At 38.6% G+C, this 12,419-nt stretch overlaps 1 protein-coding gene across 2 annotated transcripts in view; it reads right to left on the bottom strand.

Annotated features, from left to right (window-relative positions):
* The window catches only part of GALNT7 (polypeptide N-acetylgalactosaminyltransferase 7), a 233,290-nt gene that overhangs the window by 46,292 nt on the left and 174,579 nt on the right, over positions 1-12,419 (bottom strand). Inside the window, exons 5-6 of one of the 2 annotated variants that reach the window (XM_089684037.1) lie at positions 6,523-6,602; positions 1,270-1,452 (exon numbers count right to left, since the gene is read on the bottom strand). In XM_089684037.1, the coding sequence (XP_089540163.1) occupies positions 1,270-1,452; positions 6,523-6,602 (263 nt within the window). Of the gene's footprint in view, positions 1-1,269; positions 1,453-1,602; positions 1,786-6,522; positions 6,603-12,419 lie in introns of both variants that reach the window. The other variant, XM_089684036.1, reaches the window with a different exon arrangement.

The following is a 12,419-nucleotide window of genomic DNA, read 5'->3' as shown; positions in this document are numbered from 1 at the left end:
ACCTAACAGTCCATGACTGTCAAAGAGAAACAGCAATGCAGGACTAGGACAATTCACTTTAAGCTACTTTGTCAGTAAAGCAAATACCTCAGTCCCATTTAGGTTGAAAGCTTTTACTAGAGAAAAGTGCACACTATGTATATTTTATGTAATACAATTTTATGTGTACATATCTTAAAACATTAAATTATGTCAGTTTCTTAGCTGTACATGAAAATTGACCATTGCAATCCATGTCACTGGTTGCTGTTCTAATACATGGTGCCCAATGTCACCCATTATAGATTATGTAAAAAAATCACAGCAAATTATAAAAGCTTTAGGAAACATTAGTTCATTTATAATCAAGGCCGTTGGACCATTCTATGGAACAGCAGAGAAGCCCACATGGAAGAAAAATATATCTGAAATATATTTTAAAAATCTGAAGAATATATTTAAAAATATACATATTTTTAAAAAATATATATATTTTAAAAATATATTTTTAAAATATATTCTTCAGATTTTTTTAACATATAAAAAAAGTAATTTTAAATGTAGATTTGTATTTTTGAAAACATACAGTATATTTGAAATTAATTTTTACAAATATTTTTCAGATATTTTGTAATAAAAACACATTTCAACATGCAGTATATATATATATATATATATACACACATACATACATATATATATAGCAATATATTTTGAAATATAATGAATATGGCCAAAATTGTGGCAATATATTAGGGAAGAACATTTTTAAAATATATTTCAAATATATTTTTCTTCGATATGGGAGGCTTCTCCACTCCAGCTTTCCCATTGTAAGTGGGGCTCGAAGAAATATCCCAGTAGTCTCTTTTGGAGCTGCGTGAATGGAAGTGGTGATCAGCATCTTTTTGAATTTGTTGTATATTATAAACATTGCCATGTCTGTATACCAGGGTGCCCATTCTCAGTACAACCAGCCTACTCAGAGATGAATCAAGTCTCAGGTGGTCCCTACTGAACCAGCCGAGATTCAATCCATCTATGGACCGCTTAACAGGTTGAACATACAAGTGGTATCAGAGTAATGCCTAACTAATCTAAAAGAACAGTGAATTCAAGGAATATATAGGGATATTCATATTTCAGACTGATCACATCTTGGTAAAACCCATAAATTTGTCATGTACTGTATGGCTCCAAGCTAAACAGGACTGTGGCAGAAAATTCAGAGAGAATTAGTACATCAGTAGGTCATATGGAAAAGAAACCTGTAAGTGGTTTAGTGATTACCGATATGGCTCAGTTTTTGTTTTTCTCATTTCCTTCTCTTTTTTGGTCAAGGGCACCCGTTTCCATAGCATACTCCAATCCCATGCTCCTCTAGCATACCCATCTTCATCACCTCCCCCTTGCGGTAATAAATGATAATTGTTGCCATCTATGACATCTATCAGAGGTACAGTGCATGCGGTTCTATTCCAGTTGTGGTGATGCAGGATGGAGAAGGGGTTGACACGAAGGACAGACACAACAGAAAGAATGCAAAACAGGACAAGGGGATAAAAAAAAACAGAAAAATGTTTAGACAAACATGGACATTGAAGATAAATCCACACTGTTTACCAATAAGGTTCAGTTTTATGCTTTCGTTTGGCCTTTTCTCTGTCACTTAAAGGAATTCGTTTCCATAACATGCTCCAGTCCCAGGCCCCTCGAGCAAAACCATCGCTATCCCCACCTTGCTGTGGCTCGATGGTATAAACATTGCCATCAATGTAATCTATTAGAGGAACAGTACAAGCGGTTCTGCCAGGATTCCAGGAGGGAAAAAATAAAACATTCACAACAAGAACAGAACAAAAAAAAACCTTTTTAATTAGGCAGTAAATAACAAGGTAAAGCAATAAACATATCTATTAGTAGAAAGTAAAAGTTTTAATATTAGTGCACTTGCTGACTGCTTCACAAATGTAGCTACATACTTTCCAGTGAGGGTCTATAGAGATTATTGGTGGTAATGTATTTGTAATTATATACAGTGCATTCAGAAAGTATTGAGACCCTCTCCACTTTTGTTTCAATTAGTTATGCTGCAGCTTAATACTACAGTTGTTTAAATTAATTTAATTGCTCAGTTTAGCCATGGCGACCAGCTCTTGAAAGAGTCCTGGTTGTTGCAAACTTCTTCTATTTGAGAATTATGGAGGCCACTGTGCTCTGGGGAACCTTCAGTGCAGCAGAATGTTTTTGCAGTCTTCCCCAGATCTGTGCCTTGCAATAATCCTGTCTCTGAGCTCTGCAGGCAGTTCCTTTGACCTCGTGGCTTTTGCTCTGATACTGTATGAATTGTCAGCTGTGAGGCCTTGTATAGCGTGGTGTTTACATTTCCAGATCATGTCCAATCGCTTTAATTTACCACAAGTGGACTCCAATCAAGGTGTAGAAACATCTCAGTCTTGATCAACAGTAATAGGAGGCACCTGGACTAAATTACAAGTCTTGTTGCAAAGGGTCTGAATACTTATGCCAATGTGATATTTCAGTTTTTCCTTTTTCATAAATTTGCAAGTATTTCTAAAATTCTGTTTTTCCCTTTGTCATTATTGGGTACTGATTGTAGATTGAGAACAAAAAATGAATTTAAACAACTGTAGTATCAGGCTGCAACTTAACATAATTGAAAGACGTGACGGGGATCTGAATACTTTCTTAAATATATATATATATATATTTGTATAATTCCAAACAAATTTTTCAGGGCACAATAACATATCTAGATCTTCCCAATAACACAGCAAATCTGTACTTTAAGAGATGATTTCAAATGCTTTGGTCACTGCACTTTGTCCAACATCATTAAACTTTACCCTGCTTTGCTGACATCTAGATGTAGTTTATGAGCTGGTAAAAGCCGAGGACCTCTGGTTTACAGTGACAGAGAGGCCAACATGTAGAGGAATATATATATATATATATATATATATATATATATATACACACACATATATATATATATATATATATATATATATATATATATATATATATATATATATATATATATACACATATATATATATATATATATATATATATATATATATATATATATACACACATATACATACACATACATACAGATGAAACTCGAAAAATTAGAATATCGTGCAAAAGTTAATTTATTTCAGTAATGCATCTTAAAAGGTGAAACTAATATATGAGATAGACTCATTACATGCAAAGCAAGATAGTTCAAGCCGTGATTTGTCATGAGCTGTAAGCCATAATCATCACAATTATGACAAATCACGGCTTGAACTATCCTGCTTTGCATGTAATGAGTCTATCTCATATATTAGTTTTACCTTTTAAGTTGCATTACTGAAATAAATGAACTTTTGCACAATATTCAAATTTTTTGAGTTTCACCTGTGTATATATATATGTATATATATATATATATATATATATATATATATATATATATATATATATATATATATATATATATATATATACACACACATACGTACGTATGTGTGTGTTTTACATTATATATGCCGGGTTACACGTACTGCATGGTTCACAAGTGGTTTGTGGTATGGGTCTGAATCACAGGAATTGTGGCTTCTCTGACCACCACTGCCTCTGTGCATACTGCAGCACCATTTGACATGTTAATGAATTAGGTGCCCATATCCATCATATTCACAATTATTTTACAATAATCAACTTGTATTTTAGGTGTCCCTTTAAGAGACAAGACTGTATTGCAGCAGAGTTGATGTGGCGTAACAAGAGTGCAGAGAAAGCATTTATGTGGAAGGTCTTTCATTTAGTCAGTTGTCATAACTGTGTGAGGAAATAGACTTCCACACCAATTTCAGCTATGCATGCTTATTCAACAGTAATGAAAAGGCACCAAAAACTAAGCCAAAGGGAATCGGCTCACATCCATGTGAATAAAACATTTCTGAGAAACCTGCAGCAAACATTGTAATGGTAATCAAATCTCGCCTGAAAAACTAGAATAAAATTCAGAGCTATAATGGAAGTGTACTGGTTCCAGTTTATAGACTATTCTTGTTTTCCCTATTAAGTGTGGATTTTAATATATTCTACAGCTATGTATCAATTTTATGTTCAGGCTGCTGCTGCTGCTGTGAATGTTAATGTTAGCAAGTCCATATTTGTGTCAGACAGCCACCTAGCAGCACCTTGGATCTGGGTCTATTCTGTGCTATAGGTGCACTTTAATGCACCTGCACCTAAAGCTCATAGAAAGTTCTAGTTCTTTGCTTATAATGGCTCCATTTTCATCTATCTATATATCTACCTTATAATAAAATCCTGCTTGCCATTTATAGTGCACTTTCCACCAAGTGCATCCTCCATGGGATAAATTGCACAACATATTAAACCTATCATACATGCTTTTAATGGAAATGACCATGATGAGTTCCTTAAAGTGGTTGTAAACCTCCGTTGTGAAATATGAACAAAGCATATCGCTCTATAGTGTGTGCTTGTCTCAATCCGCGTGTGCTTGTCCCAATAAGTGTCATTTCTGTCTGTTGCCTCATTCCTCTGCTATCTGCATGAGTTTTCCTGACACCAAAAAAAACATAGTGACAGGGGAGGGACCTCCAGTAGAGTGACAGCCTTAGCCTTGTTCCTGTAAACTGTGTGGAGGGGGGGGGTCCCCTTCCCTCCAATCAGTTCTCAGAGCTCTCCTCACTGAGTTCTGCAGAGTGTAACTTCAACTCTCTGCCCCCTTTTTCTGACAGCATAGACAAGCTGTCTAAATTCTACACTTTGAACAGATATAGAGAAGAGAAGGCTGCAGATAAACAGGCACAAATCATGTAGGAGGATTCTTTTTTCATCTCTGTGTATCACCTGAGGCTAGTCACTTCACTAGGTATATGTAAGTGTTTACAGTTTAAAGTGCAGTAGACAAGAGTCAGCTCACCATCCTGGCTCTTCTGTCTGGTAGAGCTGTGTATATCTAAGGCCTGGAAAGACCAAAATAAAAATTCCTTTCTTTCCCAGAAAGTCAAAGTGTATTGTACATGTGTAATGGCAGTGCTGCTTCCATGTACTATATAAAGTGCTACATAATATACTGGAGGTATATAAATCCAGGTAATATACACTCACCTGCCAATTTATTCAGTACACCTGTGCAATTGCTTGGTAACACAAACTGATAATCAGCCATTCACAAGGCAGCAACTCAATGCATTTAGGCATGCAGATGTGGTGGAGACGACTTACTGAAGTTTAAACCAAGCATGAGATTAGGGAAGAAAGGGGATTTAAGTGACTTTGTAAGTGACATGGTTGTTGGTGCCAGACAGGCTGATTTGAGTATTTCAAAAACAGCTGAGCTACTGGGATTTTCATGCACAATCTCTAGGGTTTGCAGAGAATGGTCCAAAAGAAGAGAAAATATCCAGTGAGCGGCAGTTGTGTGGATGAAAGTGCCTTACTGATATCAGAGGTCAGAGTAGAATGGGCAGACTATTTGCTGCAACATTCAGATGGTAGGGTCAGACTTTGGCATAAATAACATGAAAGCATGGATCCATCCTGCCTTGTATCAACAGTCCAGGCTGGTGGTGGTGTAATGGTGTGGGGGATATTTTCTTGGCAGTAGCAAGGTGTACCTAATAAAGTAGCCAATGAGTGTATATCTATGCTCTTAAAATTAATTTTACAGTACAAGCAAAAAATACCTGAACCATATTCCCCTATGTAGCACTACAAAGGTGGTCTCCCGCTCAGTATCTTTATAGGCAACCCTAAGAAGCTGTGACATCACTGCTATCACACACAAGCAGATCTTTCATCTGATCTGCAAAACATGAAAAATTGGCCATTGTATAAAAGAAAAATAACTGGGTATGTCTCTAATTTCAAGTATTTCACATGTATGTGCATGTTGCAACACTGATGATATTGCCTCAGCGTTGCAGTGCCACAGAAAATGTTGGTGCTACATCGGTAATAATACAAAAAACCCTTAAAGTAATGAAACTTTCCAGTAGGAAGCCTTAGTAGAGTAAATGATGTACAGCAATGATAACCATGTAAAGCTCCTGACCCATGATAATGGCCTGATTACTGGCCTCTGCACATTAGAAGACAGAGCAGAACTCTGAGGAAAAGGCTTTTGCTCAGAACTGTCAGTCTAGCTGTGTAATTTGCTGGCACTACACTGCTATGATTCTTTGACTTGGAAGGAATTCTAAAATGAGAAAATCTGCCAGGTAATTTCAGACAATGCAAAAGGTATACACAGGGTGCTGACACAAATAAAGCCAGTCCTAAACTATGCCACTTTTTAAAAATGAAGCAACCAGTGCCAGCATCACTTGTGACAGTCATAGAATAACCATTGATGCTGGCTCTCAGCATCTCATTACATTTAATTACAGCTAATGCATTTCATTACATCTATTTGTGACCTAAACCTGCAACTGTTGCACCCTGTTTACTGCAAGTGAACACAATTATTTCTAACAAACATTTACACTTTACCTGTCATGGGCTATGGGGGCTATTAATGGTGCATACCAATTAATTCCCACTTCACAGTGTGCATCTAGATAAATTAAAACCTGCAAAACATTACAAGGGTGAACACTGCATTATTCACTAATTCATAACCATTAAAATACTTACTGGAAATCAGTACCCCTGTGTAGTAAACGGGGCTATCTAGATTATTCAGGGTGAAAGCAAATAGCAATTACCATGTTCAAAGAGCATTACGTGTAAAAAAACCTAGGAAAAAATATATTGCAGCTTACCAGTCAGTGGATGTGGTTGTTGCATTAGTTTTAATTTTTAGGCTTTTTTTCTTATACTTAAACCTGGTAATCCTGCCAGAAACACATTTCCTGTCAAAGGTAGGCAATGCTCATTTACATTAAAGTATCTATGGAGAAGCAGCGTTGTCACCCTAGGACAGGACTACACAACACTTCCCCCCCTCCCCTCAATAACAGAGATGGAGTTGTTCTGTACTCACAGGTAGCTTAGAACAATGTAACTTCATTAACAGTGCAACATGGATAAGTTCACCTTTATAAAAAAAATTATAAATGCACATGATTTTGCAGGTTAAAAAAGAATATATGCATTTATTATTTTTTTTACAATGCAGCCTGCAATGAATTGCATCTACTGATCACGGGTGCATTGTCAGGCTCCTGTAGACACGCAGTTTAGCTGTCTGCCCAGACCTCCATATGGGCAGACAGTTACTGAGGTGCAGGAAGAGGCAATGAACTATGAGGAAGCTGATCAGCGCTCTCGTAGTTCACTGAAAACTACAAGCCACCTGCTGCGGTGCAAGACAGGACTTGTAGTTCACGCATTCACAATTAATAAATGAATGACACAGCTGTGTTGGCAGTGTATCTTTGAAATTTGACAGAGGGTGTGGGGAGAGGATCCTTCCACTGCTGTCACAGGGGGTGCTCAGGGGGAGAGGCTGGCTGCTGCTTACTGTTATGTTACTTGTTACACCCTAAATACAGGTTTTAACATTTTACAAAAGGTGAAGTTATCCTTTAAATGAGAAGTATACTTAAAGCTTTTTGGCTATACGTCTCCTATGGATCACAAGAGTATAGTTTGTTCTGCGCTCCTGTGACCCATTTTCAGCCTACAGTGGGCTAATGTCTACTGTTTGCTGACATCACTGAGCCAGTCCAGGCTCTGGAAAGATCCTGACTATATGGTCGGGATCCACCCAGAAGCCTGGAACTGGACCGGCACCTGGCTCAGCCTCTCAGTGATCCATGGAGAGCCTGAGCCAGCCCCTCCCGCCCTCTCCATATCCAAGCCAGTAAGAGCTGGAGGAGCAGAGCAGAGAGCTAAATACTGACAGTTCCAGCTCTCTGCTTGGAGCAAAGGAGGAGAACTGGGCGATCAGTGGTGTTTGATCACTCAGTTCTCAGTGCATAGCCACTGATGGACAGATATGGCATCGAATCGATGCTGCACCCAGCAAGGTGAGTTTTTTGGGGGGTTTTTTAAGTCCATACTTCGCTTTTAACTGACTAAAAGGGAGAAAATAATAACAGTTCACTGTTAGGGTTTACTTATTGTAAAAAATTTTGATCGGTTGATTGTATAACACTTAGCACGTCATCACCTATTTTGCACTTATTCAGTATATTCAATGGTGTCTAGCACAATTTTTATTACAGTTACAATTAGCTATAGAGTCATAAAGCTGGTGAGTCCCTACTGGGGGAAGTGAGTAGTTAGATGCATCCCCTCAAAAAACACATGATCTCCAAGATTGCAAGTAACGTGGAGTGGTTATACAGTTGTGTCCAAAATTATTCAACCCCCAATGCTGTAAAGGGGTTTAGGGACTATAGTGTACATTTGGAATTGTATTCAGAATCAAATCCTACAAGGACGTTGTAACTACCCAAATGCAACTAAAATGACATCAATTGTTTATGTAATACAGTAGTAAATGGTTCTTATGTGGTTTCTTCATTGCCACAATTATTCAACCCCTTAAAGACTACCACTCTGAAGAACAGAGGTTCATACAGGTGCTTTCCATCAGGTATTGAAAACACCTGTGGATGTCACCGAGCAGCAATCAAGCATAATAAGCACCAATTAGGCAGCTTTAAAATGACTGTGATACTCAGCTCCTTCTAGACATTTACTGGTGTGGTTACAAACATGGTGAAGGCAAGAGAATGGTCCAGGAAGACAAGAGAAGAGGTGATTTCTCTTCACAGGAAGGGCAATGGCTATAAGAAGATTGCAAAGATGTTAAACATACCAAGAGACACCTTAGGAAGCATCATTCGCAAATTCAAGGCAAAGGGCACTGTTGAAACGCTACCTGGTCGTGGCAGAAAGAAGATGCTGACTTCGACTGCTGTGCGCTACCTGAAGCGTAGAGTGGAGAGAAGTCCCCGTGTGACTGCTGAGGAACTGAGAAAAGATTTGTCAGATGTGGGTACAGAAGTTTCAGCCCAGACAATAAGACGCACACTGCGTAATGAAGGCCTCCGTGCCAGAACTCCCAGGCGTACCCCCTTGCTGTCTCCAAAGAATAAGAAGAGTCGACTGCAGTATGCCAAAAGCCATGTGGACAAACCACAAAAGTTGTGGGATAGTGTTCTGTGGACTGATGAAACAAAATTAGAACTGTTTGGGCCCATGGATCAACGCTATGTTTGGAGGAGGAAGAACAAGGCCTATGATGAAAAGAACACCTTGCCTACTGTGAAGCATGGTGGAGGGTCAATCATGCTTTGGGGCTGTTTTGCTTCTGCAGGTACAGGGAAGCTTCAGCGTGTGCAAGGTACCATGAATTCTCTTCAGTACCAGGAGATATTGGATGGAAACGTGATGCAGTCCGTCACACACCTGAGGCTTGGGAGACGTTGGACCTTTCAACAGGACAATGATCCCAAGCATACCTCCAAGTCCACTAGAGCATGGTTGCAGAGGAAAGGCTGGAACATTTTGGAGTGGCCATCGCAGTCACCAGACTTAAATCCGATTGAGAACCTCTGGTGGGACTTAAAGAAAGCAGTTGCAGTGCGCAAGCCTAAGAATGTGACTGAACTGGAGGCCTTTGCCCATGAAGAATGGGCGAAGATACCCGTAGATCGCTGCAAGACACTTGTGTCAAGCTATGCTTCACGTTTAAAAGCTGTTATAACTGTAAAAGGATGCTGTACTAAGTACTAAGATTGAATGTCACTTGGGGGTTGAATAAAACTGATAATGCTGTGAGCACAGAAAAGACATTTGTGGTTATTTCATTATAACTGTTATGTTATATTTGTCTGACCTACAAGTGCCTCTTTAATGTAAATGTAAGCAAGATGACTGAATGATCAAAAGCAATGTCAAACTGGCCAAAACACTCAATTTCAGTGGGGGTTGAATAATTTTGGACACAACTGTATGTTCTTTATTGAGTTTTACAATTTGTCCTTGAAAATCTAACTGCATGTAAAATCCATACATGGTCTAATACTGGGTGACTGACCAAACAGAATGGATCATACTGGGCAAAAAAGATCTTTATACTCAATAATTATCCACATTAAAATATTATCAGATGTGCCAGTATATGTGCTCAGAGGGATACAAATAACATACAACTATAGTTGTGAGCTGCAGACAAATGTCTTCACATTTCTGCAGTCTGGGATGGGTGATGTTCATGTCTCTGCAGGTTTTTCCGGCATTCTGTATAAAAACATATGTGCCAGTCCCAGCCAGTCCCAGCCATAGCAAGTGTCCATTTCAACCCCAAGTTCAGTGCATACTTCCAAGATAGACGTTATTGTATGCAGCCTGGCTGCTTCTGACAGCCAGCTGGCTGTAATTTTATGTACAATTTGATAAAGGAGAGGGGGCTATATATGATTTTTAACTTAAAAAAAGTAAATTTGGCTCTTAAAGGGTAAATGCTTTAACTGTGGGAACTGCAAAGGATATTTAAATATTTTCATATTCTAAAAAGCAGGTATTTAATTTATGGACTTCAGTATCTAAAGCAACAGAGGTCAATGAGTACTTGTTTTATAGTGACCCTGACATTACATTTAAATGATACTAAAGGTGATACTAAAAAAAAACAAACATGTTATACTTACCTGCTCTGTGCAATGGTTTTGTACAGCACAACCCCAATCCTCCTCCTCTTAAATCCCCTGCTGGCGTTCCTGGCCCTTCCCCCCTGTTGAGTGCCCTCTGAGCATGCTCGCTCCCGAGCCATCTTTGTGTGTCTATAAGACACAAAGAACATGGCTCGGCCCCACCCCTGGTCCATCCTCAGTGGCTGTGATTGACAGCAGCAGCAGCCAATGGCTCCCTCTGCTGTGTCCCAGCCAATGAGAGAGAGATCCAGGAGAGCTGCATTGCTCATGCACGGCGCTGGATTGTGATCAGGCTCAGATAAGTATTGGGGCGGGGGGGGGGGGGGGGGGTCTGAGGGGGAAGCTGCACACTGAAAGTAGTTTTTTTTTTTTAATGGCCATGCTAATCTTCTCTGTAGTGTTGTATCTTGTCAAAGCAAGCACACACAGAAGGTTTTTTACCTTCATGCATAGAATGCATGAAGGTAAAAATCCTTCATACTTTGGAACCACTTTAAATCTAGTTAAATTTATACCTCTAAAAGAACTGTTTAAATACTTACCTTTCCTGATGCCTTCACCATTATCACCATTAACACCATTTCCTTTTTTTTAGAAATTTTCCTCCAAGGTCCACAAGGAAACTGACATTTTCCATGAGGGTTAATTTTTTGGTCTCCTTACAACTCTCACTGGTTCCTCCTGCTGACTTACTCATTACTGCTGTATCCTGTAGTGATGGGAGGTCAGAGAGAGAACCACTGTGAACTGTGGGGGAACCCATGAGATGGAATTCTGGGCAGTGTGGACTCTGGAGGATGATTGCCACTGAACAGAGTGGTGTTCAGTGGCATGGGAAACAGGAAAGGTAAAGTATTTACACTGTTCTTTAAGAGATATAAGCTTGGAAGGATTTAAATTTAAGGATCGGGTCACTTTAAAACAAGCCATAACTAACTTCTGTAGCTTCAGACACTATGGAGAAATTCATCCTAAAAAATTCACAGCAGACATACTGGAACTGAAGATCCTGATTCTTCTATCAGATTTCTTCTTTCAAATGAAGCAAGGAGTGACTACCCTCCAATTTTTAAATATTAACCCCCTTTTTTTCAACAAGTTAGATTTATCATTAGAATTGTACGTGATGAAATCATTTACAGACTGTACATAACTCCAATAGAATGGCAAACAGAAATAAAGTATAAAGTAGCTTCCCTAATACTGTGATATCACAATAATTCAATATCATTTCCAGTTACAATGAAGTGAAACAATTTACAGACACGAAACATACTGTATGAAGAAAAAGATTCAAATAAGAAATTATTCATTATTAGTCCAGAAATTCTCCTGGAAAAGTTCCAAAGTAAGTTAAAACAAGATTTAGCGCTTTTGATATAAATTAATGTGCAATACGTGATTGAACCGTTAGCATAATTAGCTGTATGCCTTTATACTGTCAGCTAAATAAAGAGTTGGAATTTTATCAATACATGGAAGTGTTTATTGCAAGTTAAGGGGCACCTTTCTGGCTGTACTTTTCAAGAAAGCATGCTATATTGATACGGGTGAGCTGTTATTGGTGAAATGCTTTGAAATAAAAGCCTCCAGTATTCCACACATGAAATTTATGTGAGTACTTTAGGGCCTGTGACCATGGGCATTTGTTTTCTTTATTTGGAAAGTTTCCCCATGGTGGGAGGTGAACTGCAGGTCAAACATACTTCAAATCAGAAAATATTCCTTCCTCCCTTAGGAGGACTAGAAGAGTAGGGACTTTTAATGTGCAAAACAAAA

This window comes from Staurois parvus, unplaced genomic scaffold, assembly GCF_062004578.1.
Source record: "Staurois parvus isolate SC_StPar_1 unplaced genomic scaffold, SC_StPar_1.0 ptg000334l, whole genome shotgun sequence".
NCBI lineage: Eukaryota > Metazoa > Chordata > Amphibia > Anura > Ranidae > Staurois > Staurois parvus.
Note: the sequence above shows the minus strand (reverse complement) of the source record. Positions and strands in the feature narration are given on the sequence as shown.